The 21824-nt window shown below is 43.4% G+C and overlaps 1 protein-coding gene across 7 annotated transcripts in view; it reads right to left on the reverse strand.

The window, feature by feature from the left end:
• The window catches only part of MAD1L1 (mitotic arrest deficient 1 like 1), a 749374-nt gene that overhangs the window by 374412 nt on the left and 353138 nt on the right, over positions 1–21824 (reverse strand). For all 7 annotated transcript variants that reach the window (XM_075899591.2, XM_075899593.2, XM_006112872.4 and 4 more), the window contains one exon: positions 17502–17642. In XM_075899591.2, coding sequence (XP_075755706.2) covers positions 17502–17642 — 141 coding nt within the window. The remainder of the gene's footprint in view (positions 1–17501; positions 17643–21824) is intronic.

Raw genomic sequence — 21824 nt, forward strand, 5'->3', positions numbered from 1 at the left:
AAAAAAATATCTTGATGGATGTGGAAGTACGAAACAACTTTGAGCAAAAAGGCAGGGTGGGGACTCAGCCTAACCTTGTCCTTAAAAAACACCGTATACAGAGGGTCCACTACCAGATCCCTGAGTTCCGACACACGCTTGGCCGAGGTAATGGCCACCAGGAAGAACACTTCCATGAAAGGTGTGGAAGGGAACACTCAGCCAATGGTTCAAAGGGGGCCCCGTGAGCCTTGAGAAAACCAAATTTAGGTCCCTCATGCACCTGAGGGTAAAACCTATTTAACCCCTTGAGGAACTGGTATACCATGGGGTCCAAGAAAACGGTAAGAGCCAGAGTGAAAACACCCGAGCCAGAGTGAAAAGCTGAAACGGCTGCTAGGTGCACCTGCACTGAGGAAAGAGCCGGGCCCTGAAGCCTGAGCTGAAAAAGGTAGTCCAGGATAGCTGGCACAGGGGCCTCCTTAAGGGAAAACCCCTTGTTACCTGACCAAATTACAAAATGTTTCCATTTTGCCAAGTAGGAAGACCGGGTAGCAGGCTTCCAGCTCCCTAAAAGTACTGCCTGACCTGCTCCAAGCACTGCCTCTCTGCCGCCAATAGCCATGGAGCATCCACGCCATGAGGTGCAGAGAGAAGAGGTTTGGGTGCTGGAGCCTGCTGAACTCCTGGGAGATTAGGTCCGGGTACAGAGGGAGGGCCAGAGGGTGCTCCACCAAGAGTGCGAGGAGGTCTGGGAACCAATGTTGATGAGGCCAAGCTGGGGCTATTAGGATTACTGATGCCCGGAACTCCCTTACTCTTAGAATTACTCTGTGGATCAACAGGAAGGGAGGAAGGGCATAGGTTTTGAACAGTCAGCACAGGACTTAAAGCCGTGAGGCCCTAGCATGCCTCATGAACCAGAAAGGAAGGGGACGCAATGGGCGAGCCCCAACCCAACAACTTATCTAATACTATCTATACAGGAATTCAACAGTGAAAGCAACTTGGAGGAAACAAAGGGGATCAAATAGGTGCTAACTACTCTAAAGGACTTGCAGATACTGCTGGGATCAGGCCTGTGAACAAGCAAGAAGGGAGCTCCAAAGACCATCAAGGGTGGTAAGAAGGAACTGAGGGAGTGGAGGGCCAGTGGGGAAATAAATGCACAAATATAGCAGCACCATGCCAGGGGGATCCCCGGCAGGCCTGATGGGTACCACTAAGGGAAAATTCTCCGACAATCTGTGCACACGGCATGCACACACCTAAATGGAGTGGACATGAGTAAGCACTTGAAGAAGAACACTGAAAACTTGCAAACACCATGAGGAAACAGACAACGGCTTTCTGCTATCTGACTTCTGAGTATAGTCTATACCAGTGGGTCTCAAACTTTCTGGCCTGTGGCCCACCTGGCTCAATGCAAACCATTCCAGGGACCACCAGTTGCTAATGGAACCTTGCCATTAATTACATAGTTATGCCTGAGCCATTTTGCTAGTGTTGCAGCTAGGGAGAACGGTTTAATTTAACCAGTGAGAAAAGAAATATTAATTTAAATTATTAAACAGATTAAGCGTTTTAACTCTCTCATGTCAGTTTATCCAGCTTCATTTTAAATAAAGTAAAATATTAATGTATGTCGAACCCCAACCCTCAGTCATGTAGCCCCCAGCCGAGACACCTCATTCCACTGGTGTTCCAGCCCCACAGGGCGAGGGGGAAGGACAAGGAAGGACTGAGGTTCAGGGCTTCCCTAGGCTAGATTTACTCTTCTGGGGTTGCAGAGTTAGTGGATTTTGCGGATCCCCTAGGCTCTGGGATGTGGGACAGGGCTGCTAATGAATGGGATAGGGATGGGGTGCCAGGTCTGGGTGGGAGATGGGGCGCAGGAGCAGGCTGAGAGGAGGGTGTCTGGCCAGAGGAGAGGAGGCAAGAACAAGGGAAGGTGCAGTGTGTGGCCAGGAGGGAGGGTGCAGGAGCAAAGGTGGGTGCAGGAGCAGGGTAGAGGTAGGGTGTCTGGCCAGAAGGAAGGGTACAGGAGCAGGACAGAGCTGCAGGGTCTTGGCAAGGGGCAGTGCATGATGGGGTTGGGGATGCGAGTTCTGGGCATGAGGGAGAGGGGGCACTTACTTACTTTCGCAGCATGCGCCGCTCGTAGGCACCAGGTCCCAGGCACTGCCTCCCACTGCACCCATTGGCCAGAATCTGGCCAATGGGAGAAGTGGGGAAAGCCTCCAGGCTACCTAGTTTTACAGTAATTATGAGCCACCAACAATCGGAGGAATCAGGCACAGAATCAACGTACTCTATACTCCATTATTTATCCAATGGTTACAAACCATCTCTCACTGAAAAAGAAAAAAAGCTGTCTGTGAATGAGAATATATCCACACCTATACAGTATGAAGTTTTTACCTGTTAAAATCTGGGAACTACATGGCCCTTGCCCCCTTTCCAAAAGATACTTTCGTTGCATATTTGAGCTTTTCTCCTTCCAACTTGTGTCTATGAGGGTGGGGTCTTATAATTACAGAGCTATTTGCATCAAGCATCAAACCATCCCATCCCACCCTGCTCCTATATAATACATAGCACTAGGTATGCACCACCTTGCATAAAGGAAGCTCTTCTACTGTGAAGCCTTTGTGTGCTGCCATCTGGTGAGGACTGTAAGAATGGTTTTACTGAGAATATACTCCCACCCACTTACACATGTAAAAGCTTCTAATTGTAAATGTTATATCTCCAGAAACAGGCAAACAAACTTACAACACAGCAAACATCAAAACTCTCAGCCCCACATCAATTATTTTTCATTTATTGTGGGAGATGTGAATGAATCATAAATGTATGTTAGTTATCTCATCCTTCCAAACCTTCACTAAAAAAGCAGCCAATTTAAAATCCTCTATAGAAAGTCAGACCTAGTACTTCATCTGCTTTTCTGGTCTCTCAAGGCCAGGTGGATTTAAGGGATGATCTAGACTCCCCAGATTGAGCCTCACTTCAATTTGGTTGCTCAATGTCAGCAAATGCTGACAAATGCCACTATTATTGCTGAGAAGACCACTCTAGGCAAACAATATATTAAAAAATTTCAAAAGAGATACACTAAGGAGTTCAGGATTGGAGAGCAAAAAATGCGTGGAGCAACTGTTTTAGAAACATAACACCAAGTGAATAATGGAAGACCAAGATCAGTCAGAAGCAGCTTCTGATTTTACAGGAACATTATCACTAGACACAAAACTATCTGAAGGGTGGAAAGGTGGAGTCCTGACTACGGCAGGAACTTTAAAAAAAAAGTCTCTCACTGTTGCTAACATCATTTCAACTCCATTAGTATTAGTGTGACAGCCAACTTTTTGGCCCAACAGAGCTAAAAGTTTGGTTCTATAGTATGAACCAAAGTGCCAGGCTCTCTAACCAAGAGTTGTGAATCAGTCTGAAAGGGGAACCATAATACATTGGAGAAAATCCCACTTCAGGTAGGACTCTTGCCGCCACCGGAATACAATATACTGGGCTGATGTTCTGAATACGATCATAATGCAATGTACTTTGTAGGCTGGCAAAAGTAGAAGCCCTATCGACATTTCTAGCACTACTAACATTAAGTGGAAACGAATAATTTTTAGCACCAGAAAATGTTGGGAAAATATTTCCAGTGAAAGCAAGGCCAGGGTATGTGGTCTACTCATTACAACAGAAAACTGGCAACAAAGAGCCCTGGGCTCCATCCACATTAGTAGGATCCGAAATGCAGGGCTGGAAGGGACCTTAAAAGGACATTTAATTAATATACGCCTACATAAACGCTGTCAACAAAAGGTCCTTCTTGGTGCTTTCTCCTTAACTGATGTTGAAAATGTTTCATTAAGACTTAAGGTCAAAAAGGGCTATGAAGATCATCTAGTCCACTGACGGGCAACCTGCAGCTTATTTGGGTACTATGTATGTCCTACAAGACATTTTGTTTACCATTGCCCATGTGTAGGATTGCCAAATTCCACTGGTTTCCGTCTGCATAGGGTTTTTTTCCCTACTGGTATTACTAAAGTGACATGCACAGAAAGCAAGGGCACGGGAAGTAAGGTGCATGCTGACTGCATCCAACATTGACTGTAAGAACCATGAGCTCCTTGTGCATCTAATCAAAGTGCTGCTATGGGTCAGCTGGCACACATCGCAAATTCTAGGTATGAAAGTGCAGTTAGCAAAAAAAAAAAATTACCTACTTTTTGAAATTGTTGTTCTTAGAGCTGTGTTGCTCATGTCCATTCCAAGCAGGTGTATGTGTGTGCCATATGCACAGTTATTGGAAGATTTTTTTCCCTAGCAGAGTCCCCATCAGTCAGCTGTGGAGCCCTTGGGAGTGGTGCTGTATATAGACCACTGCCAACTCACTCCTCCCTGAGTTCCTTCTTACTGTCAGTGATGGCCCTTGGAGCTTTAAATTTTTATTGCCTCAGGCAAGTGTCTCCCTAGCTCTTGGCTTTTCTAGTGTAAATAGTTGTAAACAGAGTTGTTAGTTTTTTCTGGTAAGTGTTATCTTTCGTCAGTGGGGAGTAATCCCATTCTCCCCAGCCTGGGAGTCGGGCATGCCTCAATCCCAGAGCTTCAAACTATGTGCTTCTTGTCAGAAGCCTAAGCCCATGGGAGACCCTCATGAATCTTTCCTTAAGTGAAGCACATGAAATGGACAAGTTCAAGATTTCCAGGGGCTTTTGTCAGAGAACCAAAAAAGAGAGACTTCAGGCTAAAACTCCTCCTGAGGGAGTCAGCTCTTCTCCCTCAGCCTGCACAGCTGGGACCGGTACGGAAACTGGCCTTTTCGGTGCACAGTGCACCTTCTTCAATGCGGGACAGTACGGCACCACCAAAAGAACTGGCCTCCAAGACCCCTCGGCACTATCATTCTCCGGGATAAAGAGCCACAGGGACACCTTCTTGGCAGTGCTCACACTTTCTGGTGCTGCTTAAGAAGAAGCAGCCAGAGTGAGGAAGGTCACCCATAACCAAGCTGATAAAGCCAAGGAATACATCCCATGTCAGAACACTGAGGTACCAACAGGAAACCCTCTCAATGAGCAATCTTGAGGCTCACTGAGATGAAGGAGAGCTACTTATGCTGCCCACTCACTAGCCTGGGTTGCCCATCACTGATATAGTCTAATGACCTGTATATTACAGACTGTTAAATTTCACCTACTTATCTTTTTATGGAGCCCAATAACATGTATTTGACTAAAGCATGTCTCCAGAAAGGCAGCCAACCTTGAAGGCATCAAAAGATGAAGACTCCACAACATTCTTGGTAGTTTGTTCCAAGGATTAACTGCCCATATTGTTCAAAGTTGTGTCTATTTTTTTAATTTCAATTTTTCTGCCTTCATCTTTCCAGCCACTGGTTCTTGTTCCTTCTACACTTCCAAAGGACATTCTTAACCACATTGAGAAGGCAAACAACCCTCATCCACAGCTCCATATTAGAAAGAGCAGACAGAGAATATAGTAAGAGACACAGAAACAACTGGATGACATACTCTCTTCTCTAAAGGAAAAATACAAGAAGTAAGCACAAGTCCGGATGAGTTTATGAGGCCATGTGACAGATTTCTACTGCCAGTGACACTGGAATAAATCATTCAGTATCACATGGAACTACAGAGTTATAGAAGCGACAAGGAGTCCTGTAGCACCTTAGGGTATGTCTAAGGGTATGTATGCCTCGTGAAACGAGGTTTACAGGATCGGTTGGCAAAGGCTTCCCCAGCCCACAGATCAGCGGCTACACTGTCGCACTGTGCCAGATCAGCTGATCATCGGCACAGCACGGCGGCCATGTTTATTTTAATGAAGCGGGGATTATTTAAATCCCGGCTTCTTTGCCTATGCCGGGTAAACTGGTTTCATGGCTCCGTCAACGGAGCCATGTAGTCTAGATATACCCTTATAAACTAACAGATGTATTGGAGCATAAGCTTTCGTGGGCAGAGACTCACTTCGTCAGATGCTTGGGAGTGGGTCTTTGCCCACGAAAGCTTATGCTCCAACACATCTGTTAGTCTATAAGGTGCTGCAGGACTCCTTGTTGCTTTTGCAGATCCAGACTAACATGGCTACCCCTCTGATACTTGACAGATTACAGAGGAGTTCAGAGTCCTGCGAAGGGAGTTGAAGAAGAGGAAAATCTAAAGGACATAAGAACATAAGAACATAAGAATGGCCGTACTGGGTCAGACCAAAGGTCCATCTAGCCCAGTATCCTGTCTACCGACAGTGGCCAGCACCAGATGCCCCAGAGAGGGTGGACCAAAGACAATGATCAAGCGATTTGTCTCCTGCCATCCCTCTCCAGCCTCTGACAGACAGAGGCCAAGGACACCATTATATCCGCTGGCTAATAGCCTTTTATGGACCTAACCTCCATGAAATTATCTAGCTTCTCTTTAAACTCTATTAGGGTATGTCTACACTACCACCCTAGTTCGAACTAGGGTGGTTAATGTAGGCAACCGGAGTTGCAAATGAAGCCCGGGATTTGAATTTCCCGGGCTTCATTTGCATATTGCTGGGCGCCGCCATTTTTAAATGTCCACTAGTTCGGACTCCGTGCCCGCGGCTACATGCGGCACGAACTAGGTAGTTCAGATTAGGCTTCCTATTCCAAACTACCGGTACACCTCGTTCCACGAGGAGTTACGGTAGTTCGGAATAGGAAGCCTAATCCGAACTACCTAGTTCGTGCCGCATGTAGCTGCGGGCACGGAGTCCAAGCTAGCGGACATTTAAAAATGGCGGCGCCCAGCAATATGCAAATGAAGCCTGGGAAATTCAAATCTCGGGCTTCATTTGCAACTCCGGTTGCCTACATTAACCACCCTAGTTCGAATTAGGGTGGTAGTGTAGACTTACCCTTATAGTCCTAGCCTTCACAGCCTCCTCTGGCAAGGAGTTCCACAGGTTGACTACACGCTGTGTGAAGAAGAACTTTCTTTTATTAGTTTTAAACCTTCTCCCCATTAATTTCATTTGGTGTCCTCTAGTTCTTCTATTTAGGGAACTAATAAATAACTTGTCTTTATCGGACCCTCTCTCAGTGAGAAGAGAGCAGTTGGAAAAGAGTGGAGGTGAACCACTGACTATGTGACTCTAAAGGTTTGTGGACCTCTGGGTCACATATCAGTGGAAGAGATCTCACACATAGCAGGAGGGCTAATCTGATCAGCTTGTGATCAGCTGGAGCAGCCAAGAGGGTGTTAAACTAATATAAGGGAATGGTGCTTCCTAGGCAAATGCAGTACACCTTCAAACTCAGCATGTTGTAAATAAATTAAACCAACGGACATAGAACGTGAAGAGATTTTTCATTTGCTTATGTACCTATCCTAGGAGTCTGGGTATAACAAGCAAGAGGCACTGGAAAGTTTCACTGATGAGAAGAAATGTGATATAATTGGCATTGCTAAAACCTAGTGGGATGATTTGTGTGGCTGGAATTTTTAAATCACTGGATATAACCTGTTCAGACAGGATAGAGTAGTAAACGGTAGAGGCGGAGGAAGAGGAAGGCATGCTAAATTAGCACTCTAAAGACATCATTACCTTTTATAGAATTATTGATAACTCAGACATGCAGGATCTTGAATGTACACAGAGCAAGTCTTAATGAACAAAACTTTGGGGAGCAAATTGGTCAAGGTCAGTTATAGACCACCAAATCAAACCAGAAAACAACAATAAGTTACTCCTTAATCTCTTGTATAATCTATGAAAAGAAGAATTGTGTTATGGGGAACATCAATTTTGGGAGACCTATGCTAGAGATCTCATGCAGCCCTTACTAAAACATCATTAGAGTTTCTAAAAATTGTAGAGATGATGGTTCTCACACAACTACAGGTATAGCATCCAACATGAGGTATCTTTTTTGAACCTCATTATGATGGACACAGATAAATTAATCACTGGACTAGAAGTTGGTGGTTGCCGAGGGATGTGAGGCCCCATGGATCTAGAACTCACTTCTGTAGAGCTACCAGGAAGCTGGCATTTGCAGGTTCTAGGCCAGCAGTCGTAACCAGTTTGCATTCCATTGCTCATGACCTGCTGAGGACACAGAGTATGGGAAGGTCTCTCTCAAAAATTTAACAGACAGTAGCCTCAGAGTTTAAAAAAAAATGTGAATGAAGATTGGGAGCTCTTTAAGAAGAGTCAAGAGGAGGGCCAAAAAGTCTCAATTAAGGAAGAGGACAGCTTTGGCTAAAAAAAGTCCATTCCGGTTAGGTGGTCAAGTGAGGACAGCAATAAAAAATAAAAACGGAATATAAAATACATGAAAAAGGGAGAAACTGCAATTGATAAAAACTAGAAGTTATGAAGCGCAAAACATTTATAAGAAAGCTGAAGATATACAAAAACCAAAAGCTAGCAGGTCTAAGGATAATAAGGAGGTAATTAAAATTATTTTAGGAATGTAAGAAGCCTGAGGAAGAGAAAAGGTCCATTACTAGAAACTGTAAAAATGTTACCAATGATGCAGAAAAGGAAGATATCTTCAATTAATATTTCTGTTCTGCATTTAGAACGCAGGATGATGTACTCTAACCATGAGGACAATTAAATAATTTTCAACAGTCTTAAGAGAGTCTTAAAGAGTCTTAAGAGAGCTGGCAGAGGAGATGCCTGGCTTGCTGGTGTTAATTTTTAATAAACCTCAGAATGCTAGAGGAGTGCTCGGTTCTACCAATATTTTAAAAAGCCAAGCGGGATGACCTGGGTAACTATGAAGCAATTACCCCCAATATCAATCCCAGGAAAATAACAGAAAAGCTGGTACAAGATTCAACTGATAAAAAAATTAAATAAGTTAATAATTTAATGCTAGTCAAGAAGTGTTAATGGAAAACAGTTCTTGCCAGTGCTCAATTGACTTATTTGAGATTGCAAATCTGGTTGATAAAGATAACCGTGCAGTTGTAATAGACAAAGATGTTCTGTTCATAGAATGATTTGGGGTGGATGCTCCAGGCCACAGCAGCCAACTCTGTCCTATATATGGGAGGGACCTGGGGGATTATGAGGGCCTGGTGCAGGGCAGCACTCACCATAGCACTTACCCCAGCCCCAGGGCACACCGCTTCCCACTGTCAAAGTGAAGCCAAGTTCAGCTGGCTGGGAGAGGGAGGTGGGGCAGAGTAGGTGGCGAGGCCACTCCTGCTCCTGCCCCTACGGTGAGTGAAGGGGGGAGAGACCCTTCCTATTGCCTTGCATCAGGCCCTGTAATCCCCCAGCTCATGTTGCTCAGGGGAGAGGGTAAGAAGGCAGAGCAGGGTTCAGATGGAGCAGGGGTGGAGCTTTGGAAAAGGGGTGGAAGTGGGATGTGGAGATATGGAACAGAGGCAGGGTGGTAGCAGGGACCTTGGGTTGCACATCAGGCTGCCTAGGTCCTGCACCACTCTAGAAATAGACATTTGTAAGGCATTTGACTTAATACCATAGAACACGCTGAATAAAAAAGAAAAGCAGCATATTATATAATATCAACAGAGCATACATTAAATGGGTTAATATCTGATTGATTGACAGATCTCAAAAAGTAGATGCTGCTGGGGAGTTATTGTTGAATGTTTACGGATTTCCATAGGGAACAGTACTACATGCTACACTATTAAACATTTTCATCAACTATCTGAAAGTAAATATGGTATCATTGAAGATGAATTTGGTAAAAGACACAGAGTGGTGCCATCTATTAATGTCAACAGAACCAAACTCTTTTTTTCTTCATTGCTTAAGGAAGCACAAGAGAGATGCGGTACAATACAACAGTCCTGTGAAATGGTTTTGTTCTGCCTACATTAGCAGCTAGCCCATTTTCATCACCAAATAAGCAACACTAGAAGATGCCCACTGCTACCAGATATCGTGCAACAGGTTGTTCTCTCAGGGCATGTCTACATCAAAACTAACCTTGGCCTAATTAAAAGTGTGTTGCTAAATCAATGGAAGTTTGTGTGTTGACAATCTGATTTCTGTTTCTAACCTTATTTTGGTGTACTTTGGTAAGTAACTGAGTTAAACTAAATTATGAGAAGCCTCTCACACTGTAATAAGAGAGTGTCTACACACCAACTACATACTTTAAAAAAAAATACCTTTAATTAAACCAGGGTTTGTGTTGGGATAAGCTCCCAGAGTAAACAGTGCCCTGATTTCTTTCAGCGATTCATTCAGCCAAAACAATTCAGGGCTGCCTGGAACCTATCTACACTGCAGTACCAGCCAGTTTTAAAATCCACTTCAGCATGGAGGGAAATTTCTATTACACAGACCAGGCTACTATGTGACCTTGAGCAAATCACTATCCCTCTTTGTGCCTGACTTTCTCCATGTACATAATGGGACCAACACTCCAACCTACTGTACACGGATGTTGTGAAGCCTAACAGAAGTCAGGTACTTGGGGATCCTCAGTAAAAGGTCTTAGCATTTCCTCCCAAAACAACATCCAATGATGAGCAATGGGGAGAAGAAGGGGGATGTCACAGAAGCTGTCAAACTAGAAACCTGAGAGGGATATAGCCAGAGCAAGAAAAAATGCAGTATGTGGAGAAAATCCAAGATGACCCACTCTGTAGACCACCAAAGGATAGAGATCCAACCTGTGCTCCCTCTAAAGGGGAAAGAAACACAAAGCATTGCACTGCTCCTGGGAGACCACAAGTTTACCAGAAGATGCCAAAGAGATCATGAAAGGAAGGCTGTTTAGGCAAGGTGTTTGTTCTGCCAGCTCTGTGATTGCTTCAGTGCTCAGCAGTAGCACGGGGCACATTAGCATAGTCTCCAGAGGAATCAATTTTCTCCCTCATGTGCTACAGATGAGATGCTTCAATGACAACAGTGGGGGAGAGAGGGGGACGTGAAGACTGAAGTGGCAAGAAATCTCTAGAGGCTCCAACTTGATTCTTATGGGCAACCAGAGGGATCAGAGAAGACTTCTCTGACATACTTGTCTGCCAGTTGCAGTTTTCATTGAGGAAAACAGCACAGTAAAGTGGAGTTGGAGGAGAAAGAGATACGTGATTCAAAGCAAACCTCCCTGCCTTGCACAGCAGGAAGGAAATTTCTTCAGCGGGTTCCCATAATCACAGACACACCTTATTCTAACTAAAGAAGGCATGTACCTTAGAGGCAAGAAAACCAGAAAGAATCAGCATAGGAGGGTAGAAGGAAGATCAATATACAGAAGAGAAAAAGGATGAGTTAAATGGAAGGGAAGGAGGAGAGAAAAAGGATATATTGCAAAGAGGGGGAAATGAGAGAGGCAGGCTGGCTGAGAGACAAGGAGAAACTTTTATCCAAACATTTTATTGCATCTGCATGTACATTTAAGTACCTTAAACACAGGGTGACTGCTAAGTATCTTTTCTTTGTGAAGATCAGTTTTATATCTAACATTACAAGCCTTGGCAATGCCCAGACTGCACAACCAGCAGATGTGCCACAGCTATTAGATAAAGATAAGATGATAATATTTGGTCAATGAGTTCTGAGGTTACCAGCACAGTTCCAAATTTTCCTGGTTAACAAAATCAGAACATATGGCATTGGATGTGCTGAAACTGTCAGGCTCATAATTAACTGATTAGAGTACATATGGAGCTCACAGACAGTATAAATCTCTCAATGTAAAAAATGCTAGGGACTATTGAAGGTGTCAGTGTGAGTCTTCCCTGCAAATCTCTCTTCATTAATGTTTCATATGGAGCCAAATGTGTTTTAATAAAATGGCTATTAATGGAGTTATATTTATGATGATTTCACTTTTATGCAGCTGGTGTTAACCTTTCAAACCCTACACTTCATGCAGAGCTGTGTCAGCATCATTGCCAGCACGTAAAACTCTAGTCCAAGCATCTCTTGATTTGTCCTATTCACATGGAAGCCAGGTTTAGTACATGCTAGACAAGTAAAAATTCATCAAGCTAGTGGTTGTCACTTACACTGCTGATGTCACAGTGTCAGAATGAAAATCCATTTCAAGTTACAGACACAGCTTGGATTCTGTTTATTTTAGGTATTTTTAGAGCTCCAATCGACATAGTACCTAGAGGCAAAGTCCTCCCTTCTCAGCTCTCTGTACTCTCCAGAACACAGACTTATATACATGCAAGACATGTCATTAACCACTCAAAACAGACAGCTATACCATGTTGCTTTCTCTGACCACAATTCTGCATGGCATTCTTCTTTTCCCAGCTTCACATTCAAAGTTTTGGAAAAGTGTATTACTGAACCTGTGTATTCAATACAACAGGACACAGAAATACAGAACAAAGTGTGCATGTATGGACTAGTGAGTGCAGGTGTGAGGATCCATGTAAATGCAAACAGATCCTGATCACTTAGCCATCTGTTCAGGTTTTTACAGTCTTGATACAAATTGGATTGAAGGTGGTGCCCAAACCGCATTTATCAATGCATGTGTGTGCTTCAGGCTATAAGCCACTGGACTACTCTTCTAGATATGCGAAAACTGTGGCTAGTGCAGAATGCCATGGCCCACCTGCTAACTGATGTTTTGCTCCAAGAGTTCATAACACCTGAGCCACAATATATACCTTGGCTACTGATCAATTCCTTGGTGTTGCATACAGTGTGTTTTTTTATTTATAAAGCCCTGTTTTAGGTCCTGGCCCTGACAGATGCTTCTTTTGCCATACATTATCTCAGCAGTATCATACCAAGCTGACAGTATCCTCTTGGTCCAAACGGTACCCTCATTAAAAACTGGGGAATTTAAATTCCTCTTGGTTTGCCAATCACGTATCTGATGACCTTCAAAAAATATACTTGCACGATCCACCTATTCTCCAAGATCTGTTTTGGGGGAGAGGAGGTACTACAAAGTTGTATTGGGTGGTATTTGGAAGTTAGAAACATACTGCAGATCATTTGCTGTGTTCTCCTTCTCTGATTAATGGATGTAGGTCAGGTGGGTATCTTGTTCTTATGGTTTACTGCAACTGTTTGATATCAATGTTGTAATGTGCCAAGACTTTGGGGAAAAAAAAAGTTCTCTGATTTACATCTAGATGTCACATTTTCACTACCATTTAACATTTCATAGGGCAAAACCACACAAGGAAGAGGTAAAAAGAGACAGAAAAAACTGAGTAACCTTGGGGAGAGTAACTGTCATACATAATCGCATAATCTATGTGCGCACACCCCTAACTTTTTTGAGTGCTGTTAACTCAGACTAGATCTATGCTAATAGTTAGGGGTGTGATAGCAAGAGTATATTTAGCAGTGAAGTTGCAAGAGCACAGGTAGTGGCAGTGCAGGCAAGGCTAAGTTATGCCAAGTAAATACTCACCAGATTCAGCAGTTGCATAGCTCTTTATTCTTGCACTAGCTCAAAGTGTATGTGAACAGGGAAGTCACATCCTTAGCTCACAGTGTAGACAAAGTCTCAGGGTGCATATTCCAGGCATAGAACATCTTACCCAAACTACCAGAACTCAACACTTTGCTCTCAAGACCTATCTCTATTTAGCTTTGACAGAAGATTTCTACCATCTCCCCTTAAACTCAATTTACCCATTTGTAACGACGTGTCGGGGTTCCTCTGACTCCTGCACCCTCGTAGTGGCACGAACAGACTCTGCCAGCCAGTAGGATTGAGGGAGTTTATTGCTTCTCCAAGGATGCAGTACAGCACAGATATAATCTAGTTACAGGGCCAGGACTAGGATGCTTCAGCCCCCCTTGAGATGGGGGAGACTGGGCCCCTAAATCCCAGGCCCCCTTGCTTAGGCTGCTTCCTCCATGATTCCAGACAGAAACTACTCTCTCTTCCAGCCCTGCCCCCCAGCCAGGGGTTGGATCCTGCCTTCCTCCCTTTGCCTCTATCCCTGGGAGGCAACCGTTCAGACAGGTTGGGAGACCCTTGCCTAGTGACTCATCCACTGTCCTGCTGGGTCGTGCTACAAACAGCTGCCAGTGGAGGTCATCCACAGCCCACTGCCCAAGCCCAGCAATCAGCAAGGCCCCCACACTACACCACACCATTGTGCAAAGGAATATCCAGACCTCATCTCCTTCATGATCAAAAAACAGATAATACGAAAGCCCTCCTGTCCTCACCTGCCTCCCTGCCCTCGTGCACTATATCATTATCAACCACCATCTTCCCTGGATGTCTTTTTTTCTCACACAGAATGGCTGATACAATCCATGTGGTAGGGGGATAACATATATTAAAAATACCTGTAGAGAAAATCAATTTTTTCCTGTATGATTTCTTTGGAGAAGGTGTAGTTGCGGGTAACAAATGAGGGGGATCATAAAATAACCTTTTCTCTACCATACACAAGCAAAAGTCTGTCAGTTATAAGTCTAACAATGGAATGCACATGCTGGGAATGTGTGAATAGATTTAAATAAAATGGAAACCTTGGATAAAGAAAAACCCTGGGATAAGACACAACAGGTAAGTGGGAGCATTATTCTTTATATGAGAAAATAGGACAAATTATTTTTTATTAAAGGTAAACTACAGTGCATATAAAGGATGTTATGCTCTTTGCCTTTATATGGTGTACAGAGACTGACTCAAATTTTTCCCCTTAAAGTATTTTTCTGAATTTAAAAAAAAAAACAGAATTATTAGGTCATGCACTCTGTGGATTCTGCAGGACAAATACACTGCATGCCTAAGTAGCTCCTTCAGTTCTTCTATTTCCCCTATAAATTCCATGTGTGTTGTTCTCATCTCCCCTATTTTAGAGACTCTATTCAAGCCTGTCCCCACACTTCCTTCATCGTATAAGTAGCTGTGTGTCCCCATCCCCTTTTCCCATTCCCCCATGCCAGCAGCCCTGTGTGAACACCATTTCCCCCTTCCTTCTCATCCAAGAAGTTCCGCACCCCCCCCACCCCCCCATGCCTCCTTTCCTCCCAATGGCAGGACTCATTTGTGCTCTCTCATTCCTCCCTCCACCATGACAGGGACTGTGTCACCCATGCTAGAATCAGTGGAGCTGTACTGGTTCTAGAACACTGGGTTAAGTAAATTTCCTAAAGTTCTTCAAGTAGCTGTAGCCATATAGATTAACAGCTACAACTCAAGTTTCAGCCCTAGGTAATGTCACCAGCTATGTCTTCTGGAGATCTTGCAAGGGGTTTCTTAAAAGCTGGCTCCCTACATATATCGGCTCCCGCCTGCTCCCCACCCTCACCAGTACCTTTGACAGCGAGGCAGCAGCACGGTGAGGGGGATAGGGAGCAGCTCTGCAGGAGCTGATACATGCAGGCAGCCAGCTTGTAAGCCATCTTCCTGCATGTACCGGCTCCTGCCTGCCCCACTCACCTTCCACACAGCTTCCACCTCCTCTTCCATTGCTGGCTCTGTATCAGAGGCAGCTAGGTGGATTGCATGTAGTTGATAGGATTAATTGATATGCCTAAACTTGTTGATTAATTGTTTACTCAACTACACGTTGACATCCCTAACAATTACAACTATTACAATCTTAAAAATGTGTTGCAGAGTAGTAAACTTATAAAAAACAAATAAAAATAAAAGCAAATAAAACATTTACAAATATAGAAAAGAAAAACAAAAATCAATGGAATTTACGCCTGGCTTGACATGAATAACTGAACATGGGTGAGGCCCCCTTTCTTAGGGGACAGGATTAGGGAGGTATATGAATCAGCAGTCTGAAAACAGAATACCTGTACTAGGTAAGACAAGGAGGAATATCCAGGGAACCATTTACAGTGGACAAAATAAGTTGAGAATCTAAAAACGAGCTTAAGAGTAAGTTATACATGGTCAGGGTATGGAATGAGTGTGTTGTACAAGGATCAATTCCTACAAAGTAACTAGCCAATTTCAAAACATGTCATGTAATCTATATTAAATACAATGCAATGTGTAAATGTGTCTAAAGCAAGAAGTTTGTTGTGTAACTTTGGATGTGTGGTATGGCTTTAACCCACACCCTCTGCTTGAGATTGATGAACCCACCACCTCTGCTTGAGACTGATCAACTCAAGTGTAGTTTAACCATATGACAATAAAGGAAAGTCAGTGACGAGACTAGAGGCAAACTGAGTTCTTGAGGACCAAATTGAAAAGGTCTTGGGGGAACCCCAGAAGCGGGATACGGATAGGAAGTTCTTTCATGAACTTTATATTGCTCCTGACCAAGGAGTCAAATCTGCCATGAAGACAATGACAGTGAACAACACTTGACAAAGAGAAGACAGATATTTTCTCTGATATCTCTGTCTCTTTTTGGGCGATGCAGATGATCTTGATCTGACAAGAAAAATTGTTTTCGATGAGGCTGAAGGCTAGCTGGCCTCTAAGTGCTGATAGATACATTCCTAAAGATCTCAAAATCACTTGAAAATCCTTTAGAGTCTGCAAAGTCTCACAAGTCTTAGCACTAAACAATAATCACGCTTCAAAAGACAGATCTCCTATTATCATCTGTACGACTTTAGGTATGCACATGACTGTAACTAAGGATGAGATTCTGGAACAGAAAACTTCAGCAAGACATGAATTCTTCAGCAAATTCTGCTGTATTGGAATCAACAAATATATGGAGCCCTCACTTTTATTTCTGTAGATACCCAAATTCTACAATTCCCTAGACCCTCTCTTGCCCTGTCAAGTTTCTAACAGTTCTGCCATTGTCTGCATCTTTATTACCATCTTTACCGTTCCCATCCATGTTCAGATAAATCCCATCTCTGCTCCCATTTAAGTGCTTTGTGCTTTCTTCATGCTGCCCCTTATGCCTGTAACTCCCTCCCTGTAGTATTTTTTGACTCTACTCCAATTTTGATCCTTCTGCCCTTATGAAAGCAACTGCTCCCTTGTCGGCCTTTTATGGGAACCATTGTCTGCTGCTCTATAACACAACCACTCTCTGTTCTAGCTCTCAGTAAAGCACCAGGTAATACATCAGAAGGTGCGAGTGGCATCACTTGATGGTTACCTGCTTTGTTCATTCCCTCTTGGGGCACCTGGCATTGGCCAGTCAGAAGACAGGATACTGGGTTAGATGGGACTTTGGTCTGACCAAGGTCTTATATTCTTATGATGAGAAAAAACACATTTCTACTATGTGTGTATAAGTATGTATTGAAATCAATGAATGAATACTGGTGCAGATTTTGCAACATATGTTTTGAGCCCATGCCCACTCACCTGTTTCTTAAAAGTTGTTTCAAAAGGTATTTTGCAAACTGACTTTGATTTTATGGTTTTCTCTTAATGTCAATTAAATAAAGGATTTACGAATGGCCCCAACAGACAACTTAACCAGATGAACTCAGCATGTAAACACATCAGGTGGCTTTCTCCTCCTCCAAATCTACAAGCATGCTGCATACACAATCAGAGAAATCAGATGGAAAGGAACAGTCTGTGGCCCACTGCTATATAGATTATAACTACAGTTGGAGCATGGTGCCGCCTCATTCATTACCTCTAACTCAGCATTGTGCGCATGCATCTTCTGCACCATTTCTTCTGCTTCACGCATGCGCCGGCTCAGCTGGGGAGAGTGTTCTGATGGGGTCAGCTCATTGTCATATGACTCCAGAATTGCTCTCATTCCATCACGCTCCTGTTGAAAAGAAAGAAAAAAACCCAGGCTGTTTAGACTCTTTGCTGAAGACATGCAGCTTGCATCTTCAAACTGACGCATTCAATTAAATTTAACATTTTTTTACTATTCTTCTCTTACATAGTAGAGCACATTATTCCAGTCCAAAAGTTATTTCCAGTTGTCCCATTACTCTTTTGTATACACATCACACATCAACTGAGAAAAATAAAAACTTATTGCTCTAAGAGTTGAAAACGCACATAAACACAAACATCCCTTTTAGATGGCAACATGCACCATTTTACTGAGGTTCTCAATTTTATTTTCACTATTACAGTTCCCAGCTAAGAGACTTTTTCTTTCCATTTGTATGTTAAACAGATGATTAACCTGAGAAATTATATGTACAACTTATAAATTCTTTGGTTAGTACCATGAAATTATGAAAATTGTTGTATCACTGAATGTCTCTATGCAGATATAGAATCCAACATGACTGTCAGGCCTTGTAGCAAGTATCCATGGGTATGTCTATACTACCACCCTAGTTCGAACTAGGGTGGTTAATGTAGGCAACCGAAGTTGCAAATGAAGCCCTGGATTTGAATTTCCCGGGCTTCATTTGCATCTTGCCAGGCGCCGCCATTTTTAAATGTCCGCTAGTTCGGACTCCGTGCCCGTGGCTACACGCGGCACGGACTAGGTAGTTCGGATTAGGCTTCCTATTCCGAACTACCGGTACACCTCGTTCCACGAGGAGTAACGGTAGTTCGGAATAGGAAGCCTAAACCGAACTACCTAGTCCGTGCCGCGTGTAGCTGCGGGCACGGAGTCCGAACTAGCGGACATTTAAAAATGGCGGCGCCTGGCAAGATGCAAATGAAGCCCGGGAAATTCAAATCCCGGGCTTCATTTGCAACTTCGGTTGCCTACATTAACCACCCTAGTTCGAACTAGGGTGGTAGTGTAGATATACCCCGTTAGACTAGGGACTACTGAAGAATAGTTAACTAATGACTATACTCTGACCACACAATGGGTATGTTAAGGATGTTGGCTACAACTAGGACAGGAGTGGCCAACTAATTAGACATGAAAAGCCAAAAAAGCTGTGGATATTAGTGCAAAGAGCCACACAGCCTTCCCCCGGAGCCAGGCCCCCCCAGGCCCCCCAACCCAATGCCCTCCCCCTCCTCAAGAGCCAGGAACCCCAAGCATCTCCCATTGTAACCCAATGCCTGGGTCTCACTGGAGCTGCCACCACCGCAGCCACGCACTTCTCCCTCCAGGAACTGGGGTGCTTGCACAAAGTGGGCATGTGGCTCTGAACGAGCGGTAACCCTGAGAGCGCATTTCTGTGAGCAAAGAGCCGCATTCAAGAGTCACAGGTTGGCCACCCCTGAACTAGGAGAATTGGTTTTCTCCAATCCTCAACAAGGGATTGGGCATTTGGAAAGTGGAAAATCCACAGCAATGGAGATGACAAAGTAGACATGTTAAAAGGACTCCTAGGAAGAGAGAGACACAGGAAGCCAGTGAGGGAAAGAGACGGAAAGAAACATGCATGTTTTTGTAGCAAAGGGATGCAGTTTAGCTGTAGGACTAGGAAGAGAGACTCAGTGATTCAGAAATGAAGCCATAAGTTATAGCAGATGGATCTTTAACAATCACAATCGAATCAAGACCCCAGATGAAAAAATGCTGAGGAAAGGAAATGAATGTAGGCTGTTTTTGTATGGAACTGTATATTTCTCATTCTACTGAATAAAGAGCAATGATGCTTTAGACAAAGAATCCAAGATAGCTAATGGAATAAATGCCACAGTGAGTGACAAGCATAGGCAGTTAAGGAATAAAAAGGAAAATGCAAATGTACAGGTACATCTACACTGCAACACTATTTTGAAATAACAAATGCTATTTCAAAATAGTCCGCATCTACACAGCAGGCAGTTATTTTGAAATAGTGTCAAAATACTGTCAAGCTGAAGGACTTACTCTGACTCCCCTTGTTCCTCATACAATGAGGGTTACAGAAGTTGGATGAAGAGTGGTCTATTTCAAAAGTGCTGTGTAGATGCTCCCTATTTCGAAATAAGCTATTTTGAAATAAGATACGCAATTGATGTAGCTCAATTTGCGTAGCTTATTTTGAATTAAGCCCTGCAGTGTAGATGCACCTTAAGAGTTGAATACAATAGGTTGACCAAAAAGGTTAAAAAAAAGAGTAGGGAGAGTGACAGAAACAAATTGCTAAGCAAATAACATAAAGAAGCAAAATAATATGCTCAACGAAATGTTATATAATGGTTATATTGCAAGATAACAGAACAGACTGGGACATATGAGTTGAAGATGTCAGCCAAGAAAGACAAGTTCAGGCAAATAAGTAAAAACAAACAAGCAATGATGGAAATAATATTTTAAAGAGCTACCTATACAAAGTGCAGTACCCACTGGGTGCCAATGTTTCCTTTTGCCTTGTGGCAAGCAGGACAACAGAAGGAGTTGCAAGTGGGTGAGAGGCCATATTGGAATTAACTGAGGGTACGTCTACACAGCAGAGCTAAAGCCGAATCAAGCTACATAGCTTCAACTACGTCAATTGCATAGCTGAAGTCGAAATAGAGTAATTCAGATTTTGGTGCTGTCTACAGCACAGAACACTCTTCCTTCGACTTCCCTTGCTCCTCATGAAATGAGGGTTACCATGAAGTGGAGTAAGAAGTCCTCCAACTCACCATTATTTTGAAAAAATGATTTGAAGTGTAGATGCTCACTATGTTATTTCAGAATAACATGTTTTTCCGAAATACTGCAGCTGTGTAGACGTACCCTGAGAGATTGTAAGTGAGGCAGGGAATGAGCCACTGTCTTGTCAGTTGAGAGGTTTCTGAATAGGAATGGCTGAGTTGGGAAGCTAAAGTAATGCGATCTTAAAAATATAGGGGGGAAATTTGAGTGAGTTGCGCTGGGGAAGATGAATTGAGAAAACAAAGCTAGGGACCATTGACTGAAAGCTTAAGAAAAGATTTTGTTACAATATTCACATTCAGAAACGAAGACCAGAACTGAACACCAGAAGCAACTGTTTTCAATTATAACTTCTGTTATGATTTATTATCAGTAGAATTACTGGATAAAGCTTGTACTGTGATTTTCATTATATAGTCCCTCACAGAGTCTTTGCTTTTCAAGTCAGAGCCAAGCCTTAACAGGCAAGAACCCATCCTGATGTCCTCTGCTCCCTTAGAGGCAAGAAGTTGTACCCTCAGAAAGGTGTCCTGATTCCTTAGAAACTCTCTGGTTCTCACTTTGGTAGATGAGCAATCTAGGAAGCTGCTTGTCTAGGGATCTGTTCTGAAGTATGCATCCAAAGGCTTGAAAGCCAAGTGTTGCATCTTAAGAGTCACTCTGCGTCCCAGTAACAAATCATCTCTAAATGTGGATGCTTTCTTTGTGCAAAGATGGACAGGGACCACTGGGAAATGATGCAACCAGAAGATACCTTAGACGTTTACATTTTATGGGGTTATGTTTGATTTTGCAGTTGAAACAATTCTAAGGCTTTTGGGAAATCCTTGAGATAATGGAGAGAACACCATTCTGTCCAGTTATGACCCTGATGAAGTATGTGTAGTCTAAAACAAGGGCTAGAAAGCTAGCGAGAGGAGAGACAATATAGCGAGAGGAGTATTCCAATTATATACTTAGCTGCAAGCACACCCAAAGATCAAATCTTTACATCTCAGTAATTCTCTGGTGTCTTCTAGCCCTTGATTCTGGAATAGCAGGGTGAGAAAAGTTTTTTTTAATCACTTTCTCTTAGGTCACGAGTGGAGAACCAAAGGCCCAGGAACCAGAAGCAGTCCCGGGCTTGCCTGGATCCAGCCCCCAGAGCTCAAGGCTCTTTCCTACCCCCAGCACTGGGAAGCCCGCACTGGCACTCCAGCCCCCACCCGACTGATTTTTTTCTGTAAGTCAGCAGCCTCCGACCCAAAAAAGTTTCCCCAACTTGCCATAGGTAAAGACAGTTCATTTTGAGAAGAGACAATTTTGCAGGTGGGCTGTCTAAGAATTGTGCAGGTGGGCTGCCTGCACTGCTATTTCTCTATTGCAATGGTTCTCAAACTTCATTGCATGGTGACCCCCTTTTGACAACAAACATTATTACATATCCACAGGAGGGGGAACCTGCCA

This window comes from Pelodiscus sinensis, chromosome 15 (genome assembly GCF_052426305.1).
Source record: "Pelodiscus sinensis isolate ZL-2025 chromosome 15, ASM5242630v1, whole genome shotgun sequence".
NCBI lineage: Eukaryota > Metazoa > Chordata > Testudines > Trionychidae > Pelodiscus > Pelodiscus sinensis.